At 43.9% G+C, this 24698-nt stretch overlaps 1 protein-coding gene across 2 annotated transcripts in view; it reads left to right on the top strand.

Annotated features, from left to right (window-relative positions):
- The window catches only part of mef2b (myocyte enhancer factor 2b), a 137594-nt gene that overhangs the window by 103917 nt on the left and 8979 nt on the right, over positions 1-24698 (top strand). For both annotated transcript variants that reach the window (XM_060846344.1, XM_060846345.1), the window contains 3 exons: positions 15969-16138; positions 17297-17399; positions 23642-23792. In XM_060846344.1, coding sequence (XP_060702327.1) covers positions 15969-16138; positions 17297-17399; positions 23642-23792 — 424 coding nt within the window. The remainder of the gene's footprint in view (positions 1-15968; positions 16139-17296; positions 17400-23641; positions 23793-24698) is intronic.

Genomic DNA, 24698 nt, shown 5'->3' with positions numbered 1-24698 from the left:
ATCAACTGGGTTAAATTCTCCCATGCAAATTTTGGCTAAATAGTCATTTTGTTTCATTACAGTCGCTTTCTTTTAAAAAATACACGTTTATTGAGAGACCTCAGTGAAAGGCCCCATTGCAGGGTGAAACAATGAGCTTGATCACACAGCGGTTGTGTGACGCCAAACCTGGGTTTTGAAAGTTTGTGGGTGGAGGGGAAGACTGAAGGTTTTTTCCTAAACAAAACACAGCATTATTAGTCTTGTGCCCATCTGTGCTGAGTTCACCTGAGGACTGAGAGGTTGCGTTATACATATGTCATGTTCCATGTTCACAGAGAGACACAGGAAGAACAGGTGGGAGTTGGCATCTCCTGCTTTTACAGAGCTTAAATCAGCTGCTTTTAATATTAACAGCAGAATTGCACATTCGCATGTTCACCAAAACTATCTATTCCTGGAACATTGTCATGTTTCGCAATACATCACTGGTTACAGTCTTGTTTAAGAAAGGGGAGGTAACTTAGTGGAAACCATTTTTACCTCTCAGTTAGAAGATACTAAATTCGAACTTCACTCCGAGCAACTGAAGCTGCCATTCAGAATGTTGGCGCTACATCCAGTGAAATGGTGGGTGGTGTATCTAGTGGGTAGTCCTACTTCAAACCTGTTCTGGTGTTCAATATGATCATGGCTGGTCATCTAATTCATTACTCTGTTCCTAGTATCTCCCCCTTTAGACCTAAGGACTATATCTAACACCTCCTTGAAAACATTAAATGTTTTGGTCTCCACAGCTTTCTGAGGATTCCACGGGCTCCCCACTCTCTGGGTGAAGACATTTCTCCTCATCTCAGAACGAAATGGCCTACCTCATTTCCTCAGATGGTGCATCCTGGTTCTAAACTCCTCAGTCATCAGGAACGTCCTTCCTGCATTTACCCTGTCCAATCCTGTCATCGTTTTCTAGGTTTCTATGAAATCCCACCTCTTTCTGCTGAACTCCGGTGAAAATTGGCCTAAATGATCCCTCTTCATACATCTGTCCTGCCAGCTCAGGAATCAGTCTGGTGGGTGGAGGGTGGGATGGTGGCAGCCCATCCCTTCCCCTCAAGTCCCACCCGCAGTATTGGCTGTTTAAGTTGACTGACGGTTGTGTGACCCTTGCTGGGCACACTGTGTGGATTACCTGACCGCTTTCTGTCTGCTAAGCCCATGGTGCAGCTCAGGAGCCACGCTCTGGCCTGGAAGCCACTGCCACTTATGTTGCAGAGGAAAACAGTGAGGTTGAGGAGGTGTCCCACTGGATGCCATCCGGGCCCTCTTCTCTGCAGACAGCCCTCCCTGACGTCAGCCTCCAGAAGTCACAGCCTCATGTCCATGGGGGGAGGTGACAACCCAGTGGTATTATCACTGGATTGTTAATACAGAGACCCCTAATGTTCTGGGAACCCAGGTTCAAATCCCTCTACAGCACATGGTGGAACTTGAATCCAATAAAATTCTGGAATTAAGAGTCTAATGATGACCTCAATCCATCACCCTTTAGGGAAGGAAATCTGCTGACCTTATCTGGTCTGGCCTACATATGAGCACACAGCAATGTGGTTGACTCTTAACTGCCCTCAGAACAATTAAGGGATGGACAATAAATGCTAGCCTAGCTAGCAAAACCTTCATCCTGTGAAGTTTAGATTACTTAGTGTGGAAACAGGCCCTTCGGCCCAACAAGTCCACACCGACCCACCGAAGCGCAACCCACCCATACCCCTACATTTACCCCTTACCTAACACTACGGGCAATTTAGCATGGCCAATTCACCTGATCTGCACATCTTTGGACTGTGGGAGGAAACCGGAGCACCCGGAGGAAACCCACGCAGACACTGGGAGAACGTGCAAACTCCACACAGTCAGTCGCTGAATTTTTTTTAAAAAGTAGTGGACATACAAATGGTCTGAAGGTGGTGATGCAGTAACTCATTCACTATGCAGAGGGTCTTTGGACAAATGACCATCTAATTCCCCCTCTGAGTGTGAGGTATGGGATCATTAACATGGAGATTGACTGGGGCTTTCATATCAACTCGGAGAGGATCAGGCGGGTTTGGAGATGTATTTGAAGAGAGAAAAGTTCAAAGGGGCCAGCAGGTCAGGGGAGATGTGGGTGACAGGTTTGCAGAGGAAGGAACAGCTGTCTAATGTTAGAACAGACACAGGAAATGAAGTGGACAGTGAACCCAGCCAGCAGAGGAAACCGGGAGGGGACAGGAAGGTACTTGTTTGACAAACTTTCCTAATCACAGACTGTCCGAGGTGATGAGACAGAGAATGTAGCAGTATCCAACCCTCAGTACTCAGCAGATGGATTTGTCTTTCTGACACTGGCTGACATCTTGCCAGCAATTTTTCCACAGTTCCATTTAACAACAATCTGCATTTATGTAGCACCTTTTAATGTAGTAAAACACACAAGGTGTTTCATAGGAATTTAATAGATAGAATTTGGCACCGAGTCCCATCAGGATTTATTAGCATGTGGCCAAAGTCTCAGCCGCAGAAGTAGGTTTTAAGAAGGGTATTAAAGGAGGAAAAGAGAGAATGAGGTGTGTTGAGAGAATTCCGGAGCATGGGCCCTAGGCAGCTGAAGGCAGATGTTGCCATTATAATTGGAGATGTATAAGAGGCCGGAATTAGAGGAGGACAAATTGTGGTGCTGGGCCAGACTAGATTTAGAGAAGGGTGAAGCTGTGAAGGGTTTGGAAGTGGTGAGCTGTTTATAATAGAGCTGTATTTATAACTGGGAAGTGGTAATCAAGAAAAATAAATAACAAAAGAAGAGGCTGGACAGCCTGGTTCTGGAAGGGTGGGCTGATGGTCTATTTTCAAAATGATAGATTCCATAATCCTAATCGTGAAGGCCTTTTTTTTTAGAATAAAGCTTCACTGTCTCTTTCACTATCCTTGCAAAGTGCTCATGCATCTGACATTGGCTGTAAGGGTTGGCAAAGCAATTTGACCACAGTGACCATCACAGTTGGTCCAGATCACCAGTATTTTGTGCTTACAATCTCAGGATATCACTGTGCTTGGTGAACAGGGAACCCATTCGATTTGCCTCTGTGGTTTAAATTAATTTAAGAATGAACATATTGCTGTGGGCCTGGAGTCACATGTAGGTCAGACGGGGTAAGGATATCTGGTTTCTTTCCCCAGACACTTATTCCAGATCTGTATTATTCCACTATCTGCAGTGGCAGGATTTGAATTCATCCCCATTATACAAAACAACCTCAGATGTCCAAACATCAGTTATCCGAATTTTGGATGATCCGAACAAGATCTCAAAGTGCTGTAAAAAAAAACAAAGTTATCTGTTATCAGAGCAATCAGTTATCCAAACAAAATACTCCCGCCCATCTCATTCAGATAATTGAGGTTGTTCTGTATTATCTGAGTCTTGGATTAGGGATGTAATCAGAGTGTAACCTAATTTAGGGTGGCACAGTGGCTCAGTGGTTAGCACTGCTGCCTCACAGCGCCAGGGACCTGTGTTCAATTCCCGCCTCGGGCAACTGTCTGTGTGGAGTTTGCACATTCTCCCCGTGTCTGCGTGGGTTTCCTCCGGGTGCTCCAGTTTCCTCCCACAGTTCAAGGATGTGCGGTGAACTGGCCATGCTAAATTGCCTGTAGTGTGAAGTGAAGGGGTAAATGTAGGGGAATGGGTCTGGGTGGGTTGCTCTTCGGAGGGTCAGTGTGGACTTTTTGGGCTGTTTCCACACTGTAGGTAATCTAATCTAATATGATTTTCTTGATCATGGGATCAATATTAATGAGGATACTGGGATAATTCCCTGCTCTTTCTTTTTATCAAGCTAACAGAATCTTTATATACACTGATAAATCTTCTCAGTACTGCTTTGAATTTGACTTTCATCTTCGAGACTAGGACTTGAGTCTAAAATCTTGCATCTCAGAGATACGAGTCCCACCATCTGAGCCACACCTGAATAATATCAGCAGCACCTTCAACTCAAAATGAACCTGTAATGAGCAAGGTATTTTGACATTTATTCCCTTTCCCTTACTGAACAGCAAGAAAGTGGGCAGATGTGTCCACTGCCGCACAGCACTCTGAAAACATTCTGTTCGAAGTTTTCAAAGTTTCCAGCTGATAACCTTTCTCAAACTGTCGTTCGCCATCAGGTCAGGATTGTACCTGTCACCTATTTGAGCAGGTTGTGATGCCAGAGAGCTTCCTGGACAGAGTATCATCCTGCTTGACCTTGGTGTGGTCAGGGTATAGCTCCCTGTTGTGTTCTCATACACAACTGCTTCACATCTACAACAACAACAACTGGCTACGCTATAGCATCTTTAAGCAAAGCAATACATGCCAAGGCACCTCCGAGGAAGAGGATTGGGGCATGTTATGACACCTCTAATGCAGGTGTGACTTGATCCTCGATGTTCTAGTCCACGAGAACCTCTAGGAGCAGAATTGAATAGAATTTAGTAGCAAGCAGAAAGGGGCGATATTAGAACTGGGCTTGAACAAAGAGCTAGTTTGAAGAAGCAGCTTTATGGAGAAGAGTGAGAGTAGGAGAGGGTTTACTAGGGAATCCCAAAGTACAGCAGAGTCATCCCTGGTGCCCTGCTCAATATTTATCTGTGAACTGATGTCATGTGAAACAGGCTTTCTGGTCATTGCCACATTGTTTTTTACTGGGATTGTGCTGTGTGCAAATGGGCTGATTTGTCTCCTTGATTAAAATAATGCCTACAATTCAAGCAGTATTTTATTGGCTATAAAGTGCTCTGAGACTGTGAAAGGTGCTGTATAAATGCCTGTCTTTTTATATCATGCACTCAAATACCGTTTGAGTTTACATCCTTCTGCCAGGCTGTGACTCAGTCAGGCTGAGCTAATCTTTAAAGTGATATAACAGGAAGCTTATTGGTGTGTAATAGTATTTATAGGGGATCCCTGTAAATGTTCACAGGAAGTCTGCTAGGATTCCCAGTTATGTAGAGATTTCTCATAAATATCTTAATATTTTAAGAAACTCAGCAGTTTTGTCCACCCTGAAGTGTCAGGATTGGCTGTAATTCAGTCTGAGTCTCAAGGGGGAGGGAACAATGTCATTAACCCATTGCAATACCTAACTGTCTTCCAAAATCTGACTGAAGTTTGCGAGTTGAAAGTGTCACCCAATTTTGTCAGCAGGAGTCAGCACAACTGTTATAAATTTGAAAGAAAAGTACACTGAATGAAAGGAGAGTCACCGTAGAAAAGGTGGGTTCTGACCTGACCTTTTAATCTGAGATGACGTGAATATAACAATGGCTTTATTGGAATCTGTCATCTCTGAGGAGACACTGAGGCATTAATGGGTATCTGACTCAGATGGAGAGTGTAGAGGGTGACAGGCCCATTAGTACAGGATGATTCCCAAATGACCCATGATAATCCGACTGGATAATCCCAGATCTACAGAATTTGACGATTAAACTATAGAACACTGACTAGAAGAGTCCTGTATGAAAAATACAGAGTGGAACCATTAGGTTTTTAAAAAAAATTTCCTTTCAGCTCTTTGGTTCTGCCAGTTATAAAAATGTTAGGTCTGTGTTTTGCAGACCTTTAGAGATAGTGAGATGGATGTGATGTACACAAGCAGGAAGCTGAAACTTGGGAAGGCCTTATGATTTCAATGTTGAGTTTTGGCTATTGGAAGGGTCTTACCCCCCAGTGTGGGAGTCAAGAGTTGATGGAGTAGGCATATTCTCTCTTCAGTGCGGATAAAGTCTGTTAAATTGTCATGATCGGAGAGTTTATTTCAGCCCCACTCATTAAACATGGGGGATAAAAACAGGTTGAGACTTTTTAAATTGCCCCAGATAGAACCTTCTGCTGGACTGCTTTGATTAAAAGGCCATCTGGTGTTGCATCAGAAAATTACTATCTGTATGTGCTTCAGTAAAGGTCTTTTTTGGCAGTTCCCTAAAAGGCTAGTATACGATTACCAATGCTTAGTTGACTCGCAAATGCTAGAATTATCTCAACAGGATTTAGACTTCACAGTTTAATTGACTATGTAAAAAGATATTAAAGGATTAGCTATCTTTGTGGAATCTGAATAGTAGTCTGCTTAATTCTGAGATTAACCTCTTGTGATCTAAAAGATTTGATTTAATTTATTGAATGGAGGGTTTTTCAATATCAGGTGAGAGAACCTGATATTGCACTCTTAAAAGAAAATCATCCTCATTCTCAGTCTTAAATTGGCATCCCTTTATTCGGAGACTATGCTGTCTGATGTGTAGGAGTAAGTGCTGTATTTCATTTTGTATATATTCTTTTTTATTAATCTTCACATGCCTGCTGAGGTCTGTTCATGATGGATACTGAGTGAATGGTTATGGAGACCATTGGGATATGCAGGAGCATGGAGATGATTGAAAAGAGTGAGGTGGCATATGATGTTTGAGGAGCCATGCACCAGCATAGCTGGGTGAAAGGATATGAGAATTAGAGCTACAGGGCCCAACAACGTCTAAAGCAATTGGACCAAAGTCCTAGACAATTGAAGTGTCTGCCTGAAAAGTTGACTTTCCTGCTTGACCTGCTGTGTTATTCTTAGCTCCACAATTTATCAAATCTAACTCTCCAGCATCTGCAGTCCTCACTATCTCCATGATTCTGACCAGCCTGCCTCAGTGCTCCTCTGCCTGTATTGCCATCTAGAGTCTGCTTCTGGGGCTAGTGGGCTTGACTCTACTCTACTTCTCCTTGGGGGGGGGGGGATTTGGGTGGAGGAGGTCACAGAGATATGGAATGTTGGAGGGCATTTGGAAATGAGGATGAAGATTTTAAGTGTCATTGTTATTGATTTCAAAACAGTTCACTCAGAGGCCTCAATTTTGAAAGTCAAACTTTTATGCCAGTTTTCTTCCTTTTTTGCATGCCAAATGATTGCACAGTACAGATCCCTGTCTGCTTCCACATCCATTTGGCTTCTTTAGCCACGCATATCAAAATACGCAACCAACACTTAGACATATCACCAGCGCTTCACTGGAGAGACTCACTGATGATGTTACTTCGTCACAGCGATGAAACGTCTGAAAACAAACTTCCAGCTCAGCGAGCTAACTTACATAGAAACAATCTGGCATCACTATTTGTGGGATCTTGCTTTGTTCAAATTAATTGTTGCCAGTCACTGCATTACAACATTACCTTTTAAGTCAAACACTTAATTGGCTGTAAAGTACTTTGGAGAATCCTAATGTCTTGCTACATAAAAGGAGAGTCCTTCCTTTTAGCTCTAAGAATGAGGAATGTCATTATAGGTCATCCAGATTCCTGAATAGCCACATTTTGGCCCAGTGCTTGTTCATTTCTCTGCGACTGTATTCTGCATTCTGGATCACACAAGGTACATCAGGATAGCAGAACAGTCTACCTGTAGAGCTTGCAAAACACCACTTTTCACTGTATCTGGGTACATTTGACAACAATAAATCAAATCAAATAATTGCCCTTGAACTGAGTGGTTTGCTAGGACTATCTCAGAGGGCAGTTAAGAGTCAACCACATTGCTGTGGGTCTGGAGTCACATGTAAGCCAGACCAGATAAGGATTGCAGATTTCATTCCCAAAAGTGAGCCGCATGAGTTTTTCACATTAATTGTGATCATTTCAGGATCACTGCCACTGAGACTAGCTTTATAATCCAGATTTCATTTAATGGTGTTCTCTCTATGAAATGATATTCCCCGTTGAAAATAAGAGAGGCGTAGATTGGTTCTGTATACTAAGTGATATATTGAAGGTAGGGCTGCCGCCCCAAGGAGGGAGTTTTTAAGAAGTGCAGTTGTATCATCTTGTGGCTTCTATGTTAAAAATGAAACTTGACGTCACTTTCACACTTGTATCTCGGCGAGTAAGCCGGATTTCCTGTTGAGCATTACTCAGGGCTGTGCAGTTCCAAGGTTTCAAATTGAGCCAGTGCCTTAAGAGGCTGGGGTTAGAGGGTGAGCTGACTGCACCATTACCTGAGCTCTTCACCAGTGCAGTGCACAGATTCACACTGAGTCACCATATCATCTGCAGAGTATCGACATTGCCTCCCAACACCACAGACCCTGCATTTCCATTACACATTTGACACTGTAAATGATCCCAATGTGAATTGCCTTCACAGCAGCAATCATCTGGTAAAATTTGACCATGAACTATGTAAGACGATGTTGGGTTGGTGACTTCATCCTAGTTCAAGAATTAGGGTTTATTTTATTCATTCACAGAGTGAGGGCATTGCTGGTTGGATAAAAAATGAGGTCTGCAGATGCTGGAGATCACAGCTGAAAATGTGTTGCTGGTTAAAGCACAGCAGGTCAGGCAGCATCCAAGGAACAGGAAATTCGACGTTTCGGTGATGAAGGGCTTATGCCCGAAACGTCGAATTTCCTATTCCTTGGATGCTGCCTAACCTGCTGTGCTTTAACCAGCAACACATTTTCAGCATTGCTGGTTGGGCCAGCATTTATTGCCCATCTCTAATTACCCAGAGGACTCCAGAACATTACCTTGGTCTCCGGATTAACAGGATTTAAAAGATGTCTTAAAGGAGGAAAAATAGATAGGGAGACCACAAGGTTTGAAAAGGAATTCCAGATCTCCAATCCTAAAAATTCCACGGTATGTTTTTCTTATTCCAAGCTGACTACAGATGAAGTATTTTTGGAATATTGTTCTATCTCTGGTATGCCCACAATCTGTGCATCAATAACTTTATTCCGAGCAATAAACCTACCCTGTTCGATGTAAGGATACTCCCGGGGCAATACTACAGGAGTGCTGCAGTATAAGAGGTCTTTGAAATAAGAGCAAAATTCATAGCCTTTCTATCCTTTGAGATAGATGTAAAAGAACCATTGGTCACTGCTTTAAAGAAGGGCTTGGGAACACTTCCATAAGAAATAGGGTCGGGCGAAGGCTGTTCGGCCCCTCGAGCCTGCTCTACCATTTATGGCTGATCAGAAATTCCTCACATCTATTTCCCTGTAACCCATGAGTACCCTACTGACCAAGAATCTATCTATCTCAGCCTTAAATATACCCAAGGACTCTAACCTAGCTCTCTGCAGTGAGGAATTCCAAAGACACTGAATGCTCTGAGAAATGAAATTCCTCCTCATCTCAGTCTTAAATAGGTGTCCCTTTTTTCTGAGCTTGTGCCCTCTGGTCTTACACACTCCCATGAGGAGAAATGTCCTCTCAGCATTTATCCTATCAAGCCCTTTATGAATCCTGTGTGTTTCAATGAGATCTCCTCTCATTCTTCTAAACTCCAGTGAGTACATCCAAACCAATGTAGTCTGCTCGTAAGACAGTCCCTCCTTACAGGGATTGTCCCAGTGAACCTTCTCTGAACTGGGTCGCACAGTAGCTAGCACTACTGCCTCATAGTGCCAGGGACCCGGGATCGAATTCCGGCTTGGGTGACTGTGTGGAGTTTGCACATACTCCGTGTCTGCGTGGGTTTCCTCCGGGTGCTCCGGTTTCCTCCCACAGTCCAAAGACGTGCAAGTCAAGTGCATTGGGCAGGCTAAATTGCCCATAGTGTTAGGTGCATTAGTCAGGGATAAATATAGGGTGGGGGAATGGGTCTGGGTGGGTTAATCTTTGGAGGGTCGATGTGGACTTGTTGGGCCAAAGGGCCTTTTTCCATACTGTACGAAATTTAATCTAAACTAAACTGGTGTCCCAGCCAATATTTATTTCTTAAATAAAAAGAAAACTTACCTGGTCATTACCGCAGTGCTGCTTTTTGAGATTCTATTACACCCAAATTGAATACTATCTCTTACATGCCACAGGAGAACATTTTCTCTGTCTGTCTATCTGTCTTAAAGGCCATGAACCTGTGCAGTCCCTTTCCTGTGGAGGCTGTGATGGGGTAGATCGATGGGGGTAGATGGATTCTTGACTAACAAGGGTCTTTTGGGTAATAAAATCTGGTGGGAATATAAAGTTAAAACCACATTAAGATTAGCCATGATCCTATAGAGCAGGCTCGATGGGCTAAATGGCCTACTCCTACTCTCAGTTTCAATGTTGGCGTGTTCATGATTTCAATTTAAAGCCGATGTAAGTATTTTTGGAGCGCTTTGGGCCATTCTGAACTAATAAAAGACATTTCCGTAGTTTCTTACTTTAATTAAAAAAGAAATAAATTATATGATCTGCCTTTTACTGATACTCATTCTGTAAATAAAGGCAAGCTGCTTTTAATGTACTGTGGAAATGAGTGCGAGGTTTTGAGTCTGAATCTGTTCTGTCAAATAAATGTAACACTTCCGTCGAAGCATCAACATGCGCTTTTGACTTGAACAACTAAAAGAAAAGAATTAATATGGTAACTATGGAAACAAAAACCTGGACTTAATCCACCGCCCACGAAAATCTGCAACTGATATAAAAATAGAACCTGTGACAATTCTCGCAATATACTTGGGCAGAAAAGTCCTAAACTATTCACAAGGGTTAATTCTGTCTTGCAAATATTTTCCATTCCTAGATGGAAGTACAGAGTAATACTGTGCCTAGTGTAGGCGATGTGTGTAGGCCGAAGCCTGTGATTGTAGCCACAGGAACTGGGTTTCTTCACAGTGTACAAAGGGTTCATATGAACTATGTCTCGCCGTACATTTCCTGATCTTATCCTCAAAGTGAAGCCGAGCCCCAAGTCAATGATCGTCTCTAAAGTTTTGCCACAAGCCACCATCCCACAGCCACTGCGGACTGTTTTCGACAATGTTGTAACCTGCTGGTTTGTGAACTGACCGGACCTGACTCTATGTTAAGAGCTGCTGTTACTTGCTTTACGCCACAGGATCACCTTGTGTGTTAATTCTCCTGTTGACATCTCCTGGAATTCACTGCTAGTCTTGCTGTCATTGTCTTCCAGTTAGAAAGAAACTAGGAGCAGGAGTAAGCCATTTGGTTTTTCAAGCCTATCTGCTGTTCAGTATGATCTCGGCTGACCCTCCATCTCGATGCTGTGTTCCTGTTTTGTCTCCACGCCTCCTGATCCTTTTGATATGTCAAACTGTTTCTTGAATATATTCAGTGACTTGGCCTGCACAGCCTCCGATAGTAGAGGATAACACAGGCATCACTACCGTTTGAGTGAAGAAATGGTTTTCCTCATCTTAGTCCTGAATAATGTATCTGTATCCTGAGAGTCTACCTTTGTTCTTAACTTGCTAATGAGGGGGAGTATCCTCCTGCATCTAGTCTGTCCAGCCCAATTTGAGAGGGGATGGAATTGAAAGCCCCCTGCAGAGCTGTTAAGGCCACCAGTAAAGGGGTATAAGAACAGGGCACATCTCCTCAAAGTGGTGACCAAATGGTATTATCATTAAACTATTAATCCAGACACTCAACTAGTGTTCTGGAGATCCAGATACAAATCCCACCACAGCAGATGATGAAAATTGGATCTGGAATTAAGGGTGTAATGATGACCATGACACCGTTGTTGGAAAAGCCCATCCGGTTATCCCTAATGTTCTTTCGTGAAGGAAACTACCATCTTTACCTGGTCGATGTGGTTGATTCTTAACTACCCTCTTGAGTAATTAGGGATGGATAATAAATGCTTGCCACATCCCGTGAGAAAATTGTTTTAAATAAAGGCTGTCTTTTATAAGCATTTTTAATCAACCTGTTTGGGCATGTTACGTCACACCTCTGGAGAAGGTGTAACTTAAACCTGAGCCTCTTGGTTCATAGGTAGGGACACTACCACTGTACCACCAGCATTCTTGGCAATGCCTGTACGCTGTGAACATGTACTTCTTGTACGAAGCCTGAACTGATGAAGGTTGCTGACCCTGATTATTGTATCTGGAAATTTCAACACATGGCCCTCTATGCCACCCACTTCCCTACCCAAACACATGGGTAGGGCTGTGCCCCCCAGTATGTGAACATATGAACTGTAGGCCATTCTGCCCTTCAAGCATGCTCTGCTGGTCTACTTGTAACCCCAACTTTACAGTCCTGCATATCTCCAACAGTCTTTTATCCTCTTTCTAGTCTAGAATCAATCTAATTCTGCCTTAAAAGTATTTTAAAATTCTTCATCCACTACCTTTTGGGCGAAGGGATTTTCAAAGACACGAAACCCTCTGAGAGAAAACATGTTTTCTCATCTGTCTTAAATGGGTACCAACTTATTTTAAACTATTTTTCAGTTGGTTTAGATTCTCCTGCAAGAGGAAAGATCCTTTCCACATCCACCCAGTTAAGTCCCTTCAAGCTCTTATATGTTTCAAACATTTGACTCTTCTAAACTCCAGAGCATCTAGGCCAAGCCTGCAGAAGGAAATCAACCATTCCAATGGTTTTCTGGACTGCTTCCAATGAAATAACATTCTTCTATAAGTTTGGAGACCAGTAACCAAAGATGCTTAGAACCTCCAGGGCAAACCTCCAGAGTTGACAACTCCATGGGTAAATACAGATGGGTCACCTGTCTAGTGACCAGGGTCAGGTTGTAAGTCTGCCATGAGTGCTTTAGGCCATCTCTTCCTTCCATGGGCAAAGGTACTGGGCCCTTTAGTTAAAATATTCTTTTAAATGTATGAATGACATAGTTTCAAGAATGGATAGAACATTGGCTAATGGGCAAGAAATAGCAAGTGGGGATAAGGGGTTCTTCAAGTTGGTAATCTGTGACCAGTAGAGTTCCACCAGGATCAATGCTGGGACCACAACTGTTTACAATATGTATTAATAACTTAGAGTAAGGAAGTGAATATACTGTAGCCAAGTTTGTAGATGACACGAAAATAGGTGGAAGGCAAGTTGCGAGAGAAATCACTTGACCCGCAACGTTAACTCTGCTTTCTGTCCACATATGCTGCCTAACCTGCTAAGTTTTCCCAGCAATTTCATTTTGCAGAGAGATATTGACAGATTAAGTAAGTGAGCAAAATGTTAGCAAATGGAATATAAGGTGGGGGAAAATGTGAAATTGTTTATTTTGGTAGGGAGAACAAAAGAATAGGGAGCAGTTTTGGTCCCATTATTTTAAGGAAAGATATCATTTTGTTGGAGACAATTCTGAGAAGATTCACTAGGATGATCCTTCATTGGGAGGGACTGTCATATGAGCAAAGGCTAAGCAAGTTGGGACTCAATTCACTAGGGTTTAGAGGAATGAGAGGTGATCTCATTGAGACGTACAGAATTCTTAAGGGGCTTAACAGGGTAAATATCTGAGAGGATGTTTCCCCTCATCAGAAAGTCTAGGATCAGAGGGTGTCGTCTTGGAATAAAGTAATGTAAATTTAAGACTGAGATGAGGAGGAATTTCTTCTCTGAGTTTTGAGAGTCTTTAGAACTCCTTGCCACAGAGATTTATAGATTCTTGATCAGTCAAGGAATCAAGGGTTACAAGGGAAAGGCAGGAAGGTGTACAAGAGGATGTCAGATCAACCATTATCCTATTGAATGATGGAGCAGGCTTAAGGGGCCAAATGGCCTACTCCTGTTCCTTTTTATTATGGTCTTAAGAATGAATACCTGGAAGTGAGTTATAGTCTGGAATCTCATTGAGGGGTACAGAGCATTTATATTTAAAGATGTGTACAAGTGTCTTTGTGTGAGTATTTAAGATACAGGGTTTGTCTGTGTCGAGGTGTGAGCAAACAGTGGTCATTAACTAATAATGACATTAGCAGCGGTGAACACGTCTCAGCTTCGAATTTGCGTCCCAATGCCAAAAATAAATCTCCCCTTAACAATATCATCTAAGCGTATGTACGTTCACAAAGTGAGGGTTCAATTAACAGCTCAAGCCACAGATTCACAGATTGGGGAGTCTTTAAGCCAGCATTGTTACAGAGTCTTAGAGTCATACAGCATGAAAACAGAACCTTCAGTTAACCAGTCTGTGCCGACCATAACCCAAACTAAACTTTTCCCACCTGACCGTGCTTGACCCACATCCCGCTTATTCTAATTCATGAATTTACCTGAATGTCTTTTAAACACTGTAGCTGAACCCGCATCCACCACTTCCTCTGGATGTTCATTCCACGCATGAACCACCCTCTGTGTGTTTAAAAAAAAACCCTCATGTCTTTTTAAAATCTTTCTCTTCTTACCTCAAAAAATAGTCTCAAAATCCCTACCCTAGGGAAAAGACCCCTGTCATTTGCTGCCTATACCCCTCATGATTTTATAAACCTCTATAATGTCACCTCTCCACCTCTGGCACTCCAGTGACAAAATGTCCCAGCCTATCTAACCTCTCCTTCTAACTCAAACCCTCCATTCCTGGCAACATCAATGTAAATCTTTTCTGAACCCTCTTGAGCTTAATGATATCCTTCCTAAAACAGGTGACTCAAACAATTTATTTTTATTGAGGTGGCAGTTTGTTCTAGGAAACGAATTGTAAGGTGATGCAGAAAAATGTGGGGTAGTAGGACTAAATTGATAACGCCTTCAAATAGTTAGTACAAGCACAATGGGATGAATGGCCTTCCTTTATGGTGTTTGATGCCATGACAGCTTTCTTCACCCTTTGCTTCAGTGACGTTTCTGTGATTCACAACTTGACTGTCTTGCCTCCAAATTGGAAGATTGTATGTTCAAGTCCCACTCCACGGGCTTGTGCACCCTAATTCAGGCATATGTGCCCAGTGCCACCGTGGAGGCAGTGCTGCATTGTTGGATGTGCTGTGTATCAGAGGGCAAGTTAAACCAAGACTCCTCCTTCTCAGTTGGATGTAAACAACCTCTTGGCACTATTTTGAAGACAAGCAAGCAAATTATCCATGTCATCCCAGTCAATAATTATCTCACAACCAAAACCTAAAACAGCTTTTCTGGTCATCATCATGGTCGTACAATGAGGATTATTGTTGTTTAGAGGTGCTTGCTCTGCACAAACTAGCTGCAAAACCATTTGAAATGTGTAGAGGATGTGAAAGGTGCTATAGGAATGCAAGGCTTTTGGGGTTTTTTTTGTTCCTGTGTAAGACCAAGGAGTGAGTAAAGTCCCAGTCAAGGATGATCCAACTCATCCCAGATCCTGGAATGAACTTACCTTAGCTGTCTTTACAACGTCGCACGCTTTTATTGTTGTGTGCTCATAGATGTCAGGATGTTAAGTGTTGGACAGTGAAACATGTTCTATTTTGGGTACATTCTGTCAGCATCAAGCCCTTATAGATCAGCTATAATGCTGTACAAGGGTCCTGCAGTACAGCAATTACATTGCTGCAACAGTAGAGACCAAGTCGAGCAATCCAGAGAATGGCTTCAAGGATACCAGTGTATACTGTATGCTCCTTCTCCAAGGATACCTTACAAGGCCGTAGAGGCAAGATCATTGAATATGTTTAATATTAAAGTTGGTAGATTGTTGTTAGACGTGGAATCAAGGGTTATTGGGTGCAGCTGGAAATGTGGGATTCAAAACTCAAACTGATCAACCATGTACTTAATGAATGGCAGAGTAAGCCAGAGGGGCTGAATGGCCTTCTCCTCCTATTTTGTATGTTTTATACGCAAAGAGCTCAGCTGTAAGAGAGGACTTCAAGAAGGAGGGAGAGAAGTTTTTTTAAAAAATGGAGAGGGTTTAGGGGAGGCAGGAGATGGGGAGATCTGTGGAGTTTAGAGCTAACTGTCATGTGGAGGCATTCTGGGATCTCGGGCTGTTCCCACCTGCCACAGGACTCCAATATCTGAGCTTCCTATTGGACCTAGCCCCTACTTCTCAATTCACCTTCTCCCTTCACCTAATATTTTCACCTTTGTTCTTCCTCTCCATTGTGAGCCTTGGCTATTCATCTAGACTTCACAGTGGGTTTTGAAGATAACTCTGCAATGTAAATGTGGTCAGGTCGTGTTTCCTGTTTATTTATCACAATATATGTTCGTTCTTTATTTTGCATGGCAGGTGCTGGTTACTTGAATACCCACATCTCACCAGGGATGCTGGTCTCCCCTGGTAACCTCAACAGATCTATGGCAACAAGGTCCCCAACGCCTGTGAATCTTGGTCCCGACAATCGCAGAAGTGAAATGCACGCAGTCTCAGCTGGCTCCAGGAACATGGTCGCTTCACTGGTGAGACCTTACTTTGGATTAGTTGGCAACTTGCTGCTACATTTCAAGGGTTACAGAAATTATAGACATCCAGCATGGAAAAAAGCCCTTTGGTCCATCACGTGTAGCTGATCAGCTTTCCTAGACTGAACTAATCCATTTGCCTGTATTTAGCCCATATTCCTGCCGACCTCTCCTATCCATGTACCTGTCCAGACATCTTTCACATGTTGTAATTGTACTCACCTCTACCACTAACTCTGGCAGCTCGTTCCACATAATGAGCCATCATTATATGTTACAGCTGTACAAGGTATTGGTAAGACTATATTGGAGTACTGCATACAATTGAAAAAGTTGCCACTCAGATCCTTTTTAAATGTTTGCCTGTTCACCTTAAACCTTTTTAGTTTTGGATTTCTGAGGAAAACCTCAGCTATTCACCTTATCTACATCCCTCATGATTTTATAAATCTTTATAAGGTGAATCAATCGCCTTCTACACTCTAGGGGAAAAAGTTCTGGCCTATCCAGTCTCTCCTTATAACTCAAACCTTTCAGTCTCAGTAACATCCTTGTAAATCTTTTTATTTTTTGCATCCATTCCAATTTAATAACATCCTCCCTATAGCTATACTCCAATATAGCCTTACCAATGCCTTGTACAGCTGTAACATGACATCCCAACTTCCGTACACAGTGATCTGACCGATGAAGACACGTATGCCAAACACTGCCTTCACCACCCTGTCGACCTGTCACGCTACTATCAATGAACTATGTACCCACACCCCTAAGTCCCTCTGTTCAACAACACTCCCCAGGGCCCTACCATTAACTGTGCAGGTCCTGTCCTAGGGAGCGTTGTTGTTGAGGAAGAGAGAGCATTACACTTGATCTACCGATGGACACAGATTAGATTAGGCAGCATCCATGGAGAAAGAAAGAGCCAATATTTCACTGTGATCAGCCTCTCTTGGTAACAATGAGAAATTTACAAGTAAAATGCAGAGTAGGGGAACAGATTGTGATATGGTGGAGGTTAGGAGTTACATCTGACCTGGCAGTTTTTGATTTCCCATTTCACAATACCTCTCTCTCATTTATGTAGTAAGTAAATAGTCTGACTTTTGAAGAACTTGATGGGCTATTTTTAACCATTTATAATTCTGTCACCAGAGAACGAATACATCAGCCCTACAGCCCACCTCACCGATGGTTACCATGGCAACACCCAGTCTATCTGGCCATGGATTAGCGAATTATTCTTCCACGCTGACTGGTAGGTACATTTTGTTGCACTTCTTGTTCATTCGTGGGATGTGGGTGTCGTTGGCTGGGTTGACTGTTTATTGCTCGTCCCTAGTTGCCCCTTGAGTAGGTGGTGCTGAGCTGTTATTGTGAACATCTGCGGTCCTTGTGTGCAACACAACGGTGTTAAGGAGAGAATTCCAGGATATTGGCCCAGCGACACTAAAGAAATGGTAATATATTTCCAATGAATGATGATTAAGTGTGCTTTTAGACTATTCTTAGGATTATTTATTCCCCATATGCAGGGCAGTAAAGATGGTTAATGTATCAACTGTAAACTTTAGAAGGTCAGTGCTTCGTTCTGTAGATATTTTTAATCACGCTGTTCAGGGATGTTATGACACACCTCTGGAGCAGATGGGGCTTGGATCTGGGCCTCCTGACCAGAGGTAGGGACTTTACCACTGTGCCATAACAGACCTACGCTTAGAGAGCACAGACACTCTATTTTGAATGTCGGAGACCTACACTGAGATGACTGATCTCAGGCAGCACCAACAATAACGTGCTAGAACTTCTCAGTAACAAATTTCCAAGTGAAACCGCTGACAACATCCCCTGTGGGATTGTGTATGAGGAAGGTAAGGAAAGCATAGGGGAATGACCCATTGTCAGCTCAGTTCAGTCAGCAGCATGCCGACCTCTGAATCAGAATATTCTGGAAAGCCCACTCCTAGACCTGAGGACGTATTCCAATCCAATGTTCCCACTGGGAGCACCGATGGAGTGCTGCACTATCAGAGGGGCTGGTCTTTCAGGTAAGTCATTAAATCAAGGCCTCACCTAATCCCTGAGGTGGGTGGAAAACAATCTTGTGACATTCTTTTAAACTATAAGTAAACACAAAGTAAAGCTTCTCTAACACCGTCCCGATCAAACACTCCCAGACACATACAGTACAGAGGCACAGAGTAAAACTCCCTCTACTCTTTTGAACAGAGAGTAATGTTCTTCTTATTTTCTTCAACTGAAAGTGAACTCCTTCAATACTGTCCCCATCAAATACACCCAGGACAGGGACATCGCTGGGATCAGATATGGAGTACAGCTCTCTCTACTTTTTTAAACTAAAAGTAAATGGAAATTACGCTTCCCATGGAACACACCCAGAACAGAAATTGCATAAGGTTAGAGATGGAGTAAAGCTTTCTCTGTACTGTACCCATCAAACTCTCCCACGGCAGGAATAGCATGGGGTTAGATACAGAGCAAAACTCCATCTACAATGATTCTGGATCAGTGGTGCTGGAAGAGCACAGCAGTTCAGGCAGCATCCAAAGTGCAGCGAAATCGACGTTTCGGGTAAAAGCCCTTCATCAGGAATAAAGGCAGTGAGCCTGAAGCGTGGAGAGATAAGCTAGAGAAGGGTGGGGTGGGGAGAAAATACCATAGAGTACAATAGGTGAGTGGGGGAGGGGATGAAGGTGATAGGTCAGGGAGGAGAGGGTGGAGTGGATAGGTGGAAAAGGAGATAGGCAGGTAGGACAAGTCCGGACAAGTCATGGGGACAGTGCTGAGCTGGAAGTTTGGAACTAAGGTGAGGTGGGGGAAGGGGAAATGAGGAAACTGCTGAAGTCCACATTGATGCCCTGGGGTTGAAGTGTTCCGAGACGGAAGATGAGGCGTTCTTCCTCCAAGCGTCTGGTGGTGAGGGAGCGGCGGTGAAGGAGGCCCAGGACCTCCATGTCCTCGGCAGAGTGGGAGAGGGAGTTGAAATATTGGACCACGGGGTGGTGTGGTTGATTGGTGCGTGTGTCCCGGAGATGTTCCCTAAAGCGCTCTGCTAGGAGGCGCCCAGTCTCTCCAATGTAGAGGAGCAACGGATACAATAACGGATATTAGTGGATGTGCAGGTAAAACTTTGATGGATGTGGAAGGCTCCTTTAGGACCTTGGATAGAGGTGAGGGAGGAGGTGTGGGCACAGGTTTTACAGTTCCTGCGGTGGCAGGGGAAAGTGCCAGGATGGGAGGGTGGGTTATAGGGGGGCGTGGACCTGACCAGGTAGTCACGGAGGGAACGGTCTTTGCAGAAGGCGGAAAGGGCTGGGGAAGGAACTATATCCCTGGTGGTGGGATCTTTTTGGAGATAGCAGAAATGTTGGCGGATGATTTTGGTTTATGTGAAGGTTTGTAGGGTGGAAGGTGAGCACCAGGGGCGTTCTGTCCTTGTTACGGTTGGAGGGGTGGGGTCTGAGGGCGGAGGTGTGGGATGTGGATGAGATGCGTTGGAGGGCATCTTTAACCACACGGGAAGGGAAATTGCGGTCTCTAAAGAAGGAGACCATCTGGTGTGTTCTGTGGTGGAACTGGTCCTCCAGGGAGCAGATATGGCGGAGGCAGAGGAATTGGGAATACGGGATGGCATTTTTGCAAAAGGTAGGGTGGGAAGAGGTGTAATCCAGGTAGCTGTGGGAGTTGGTGGGTTTGTAAAAAAAAATGTCAGTGTCAAGTCGGTCGTCATTAATGGAGATGGAGAGGTCCAGGAAGGGGAGGGAGGTGTCAGAGATGGTCCAGGTAAATTTAAGGTCGGGGTGGAATGTGTTGGTGAAGTTGATGAATTGCTCAATCTCCTCGTGGGAGCACGAGGTGGCGCCAATGCAGTCATCAATGTAGCGGAGAAAGAGGTGGGGAGTGGTGCCGGTGTCCTTACGGAACATCAACTGTTCTACGTAGCCAACAAAGAGACAGGTGCAGCTGGGGCCCATCCATGTGCCCATGGCTACTCCTTTGGTCCATCTATAATGAGTTCATCCACAACTGAGCTCTAAATTGAGAATTGTTGCCTCCAATGCCAGTCATATGATTGTTCTTTCTTCACCACCATTCATCCTGCCTTACTAAGCAGGAAATATGGTAGCCAAGTTAGGCACAGTAAGATCCCACAAAGTACAATGTGTCACGTGTCCTAATAGTCATCCCAGCTAGAGAGTTGTTTATTGGTGTGAACACTGTATTAGGTCCAAAGGTGAATGCACAAACAGCCAGAGGAGAGCAGAGGCTTTTTCTTGCCATTCTGATCTAAAGTAGAACAATTTAATGTGAATATAATGTAGTTGTGGCTGCTCACAGGCTCGCACCGGTTTATAATTAGCTTCCCAGAGACCAGAGAACGCAGACATATTGTTCCTTTGTGGCTACCTTTATTCTATGATGCTTTGAAACCCAGGTCTAAGAGGTGAGCATAGCACACTCATTGTCTCCAGACTATAATATTAACAATTGTTGGGTTTGTTAAGTGAATGATTGTTCCTTGATTCATCCAGCAGGGCTAGTTGCTTACTACTGCCACCTCATGGCTGAATGAGGTTAAGGCAACTAGATGCCCTTTGAGAAATGGAAAGGGAGTTCACTGAACAATCCGTTAGATTAGATTAGATTACTTACAGTGTGGAAATAGGCCCTTCAGCCCAACAAGTCCACACCGACCCGCCGAAGCGCAACCCACCCATACCCCTACATATACCCCTTACCTAACACTACGGGCAATTTAGCATGGCCAATTCACCTGACCCGCACATCTTTGGACTGTGGGAGGAAACCGGAGCACCCGGAGGAAACCCACGCAGACACGGGGAGAACGTGCAAACTCCACACAGTCTGTCGCCTGAGGTGGGAATTGAACCCAGGTCCCTGGCGCTGTGAGGTAGCAGTGCTAACCACTGTGCCACCGTGCCGCCCAATCCCTTGAACTTCTTAGATTCACAGAGATGTACAGCACGGAAATAGACCCTTTGGTCCAACCCATCCACACCGGCCAGATATCCCAATACAATCTAGTGCCACCTGCCAGCACCCGACCCATATCCCTCCCAACCCTTCCTATTTGTATAACCATCCAGATGCCTTTTAAATGTTGCAATTGTACCAGCCTCCTCCACTTCCTCTGACAGCTCATTCCACACACGTACCACCCTCTGCATGAAAAAGTTGCCCCTTAGGTCTCTTTTATATATTTCCCCTCTCACCCTAAACCTATGCCCTCTAGCTGTAGACTCCCCCACTACAGGGAAAAGACCTTGTCTATTTATCCTATCCATTTCCCTCATGATTTTATAAACCTCTACAAGGTCACCCTTCAGCCTCCGACCCTCCAGGGAAAACAGGCCCAGCCTGTTCAGCCTCTCCCTGTAGCTCAGATCCTCCAACCCTGGCAACATCTTTGTAAATCTTTTCTGAATCCTTTCAAGTCTCACAATATCCTTCTGATAGGAAGGAGACCAGAATTGCACACAATATTCCAACAGTGGCCTAACCAATGTCCTGTACAGCTGTAACATGACCTCCCAACTCCTGTATTCAATACTCTGACCAATAAAGGAAAGCATACCAAACGCCTTCTTCACTATCCTATCTACCTGCGACTCCACTTTCAAGGAGCTATGAACCTTCACTCCAAGGTCTCTTTGTTCAGCAACACTCCCCAGGACCTTACCATTAAGTGTGGAAGTCCTGCTAAGATTTGCTTTCCCAAAATGCAGCACCTCGCATTTATCTGAATTAAACTCCACCTGACACTCCTCAGCCCATTGGCCCATCTGGTCAAGATCCTGTTGTAATCTGAGGTAACCTTCTTCACTGTCCACTACACCTCCAACTTTGGTGTCATCTGCAAACTTACTAACTATACCTCTTATGCTCGCATCCAAATCATTTATATAAATGATGAAAAGTAGCAGGCCCAGCACCGATCCTTGTGGCACTCCACTGGTCACAGGCCTCCAGTCTGAAAAACAACCCTCCACCACCACTCTCTGTCTTCTACCTTTGAGCCAGTTCTGGATCCAAATGGCTAGTTCTCCCTGTATTCCATGCGATCTAACCTTGCTTATCAGTCTCCCATGAGGAAACTCGTCAAAGACTTTACTGAAGTCTGTATAGATCATGTCCACCACTCTTCCCTCATCAATACTCTTTGTTACTTTTTTTTTAAAAAATCAAGTTTGTGAGACATGATTTCCCACGCACAAAGCCATGTTGACTATCCCTAATCAGTCCTTACTTTTCCAAATACATGTACATCCTGTCCCTCAGGATTCCCTCCAACAACTTGCCCACCACCAACGTCAAGCTCACTGGACTATAGTTCCCTGGATTGTCCTTACAACCTTTCTTAAACCGTGGCATCACATTAGCCAACCTCCAGTCTTCTGGCATCTCACCTGTGACTATCAATGATACAGATATCTCAGCAAGGGGTCCAGCAATCACTTCCCTAACTTCCCAAAACTTGGATGAAGATGGGCAGGATTGACAGTTCAGCATTCCTGTTTGTAGGGAGGATGGATGAGATAGAAAAGGGGCTAGAAGAGGAGGGAAACTACAATATTGATCAAGGGGTCAATCATGCAATTGATGCTATCGCGGAAGAATCATCAAATAGAGAAGTGAAAAAACACAAAAGGTGCAAACACTGACCCTGAAATAAAGGACTTGCATTTATATAATACTTTTCACAGCCCTAGGTTTCACAACCAATGAAATATTTTTTCAATGTGGTCACTATTATAATCTGAGGACACGTTATCCAGTTTTTGCAAAGCAAACTTCCACTGTGAAATAGTAACTGGATCATCTGGGTTTTTTTGTGCTTATTGAGCAATAAATATTGACAAGAAGAGGTCCTTGATCTTAGAAACTAGGAGCAAACATTCAGCCCTACGAGCCTGCTCTGCTATTCATTATGATCAGGGCTAGTCCTCTACCTCAGTGCTCAATCTCCTTTCGATCCTAGCCATCGGACCTTTTTACATCCACCTGAAAGGGCAAAAGGTGTCTCTGTTAAACATGTCATGTGAAAGCTGACACCTCAGACAGTGCAGCACTCCCTTGGTACCTGCACTTGGACCGTCAGCATCACTGTCTGTCTGGTGGATCTTGAATCCTTGGTATTCTCACTCAGATCCAGGAAAGGCCCTTACTGAATCCAGACTGACACTGATTCAATTAATAGGATCATATAATCCAGCAGAAGTTGATTAAGCCCTTCATGTCTGTGCTAGCCCTTTGACAGAGGCATCCATTGAGTCCCACCCCTTTTCCCTTTCTCCATTGCTGTACTTGTCTGTCTTTAACAGGAGTTTCCTTTTTAAAGGTTCCTATTTAACCTGCTCTTTCAGGTATGTTCCATTTACTCGCAAGTTCCTCCAATTTTAAGTCCACTCTAGTTTAATTTAACTGTCACACTTTTTCTTGTTCCCTGTTAACCTGCAGGTTACACACTTAACGACAACGCATCTGTCTCTGCGTACAACTCACCAGGTGGTGCCCATCAGGACCAGACTGCTATTTGGCCACTGCGGCAACACCAACACCACCATCCGCACCAGGCTGACCTTCAATCTTCAGCGCACCCCCACCTGGGGTAAGTCTGACATACATCACCCTGACTGACAGTAGGCAGCACTGTGTACATCTATGATCCTGAGGTGGACAGAAGCCTCTCTGAGAATGTACTTCAAAGAGCCTGTTTCTGCAGCAGACAGGAAACTTAACAAAGAATGGGGGATTGTGTTCAACTCTGGACACCTACTTAAGATGTTAAAACCCTGGAAACTGTGCAAAGGATATTTATCAGAATGATATGCAGCGAGTGGTAAGGGCGTGGAATGCCCTACTCGCTAATGTAGTCAACTCAGCCATATTGGGGAGATTTAAACAATCCTCAGATAAGCACATGGATGATATTGGGGTGGTGTAGGAGGACGAGCTGAGAATAGTTCACAGGTCAGCGCAACATCGAGGGCCGAAGGGCCAGTTCTGCGCTGTACTGTTTTATGTTCTATGATACCAGGAATGAGGGATTTTAGATAAAAAGCAAGATTAGAGAAGTTGGGTTTATTCTCCTTGGAGCAGTGAAGATTGAGAGGTGACCATGTTCGGATGTTCAAAATTATAAACTATTTTTGCAGTAAACAAGGATGTTCTGTTTCCACCAGTTGGAATGTCATTAACGAGGGGGTCACAGTTTCAAGATCGTCAGCAATAGAGCTAGGAGTGAGATGAGGAGAAACGTCTTTACTCAGATAGTTGTTAGGATTTGGAATGTGCTGCCTGGGAGAAGGGTGGCTGAGGATTCCATTGGAGGTCTCGAAAGAGAGTTGGATATATATTTGAAAATGATTAAATTAAAGGCGTATAGAGATAGGACTGAAGAATGAGACGAGCTAGGTAGCTGTTTCAGGAGCCAGTACAGACATGATGGGACAAGTGACCGTCTTCTGTACGGTAAAATTCCAAGATTCTAGGTCTATTCATAAGCAACCTCCAG

This window comes from Hemiscyllium ocellatum, chromosome 28 (assembly GCF_020745735.1).
Source record: "Hemiscyllium ocellatum isolate sHemOce1 chromosome 28, sHemOce1.pat.X.cur, whole genome shotgun sequence".
NCBI classification, from domain to species: Eukaryota; Metazoa; Chordata; class Chondrichthyes; order Orectolobiformes; family Hemiscylliidae; genus Hemiscyllium; species Hemiscyllium ocellatum.
This window is presented reverse-complemented; position numbering and strand designations above follow the sequence as displayed.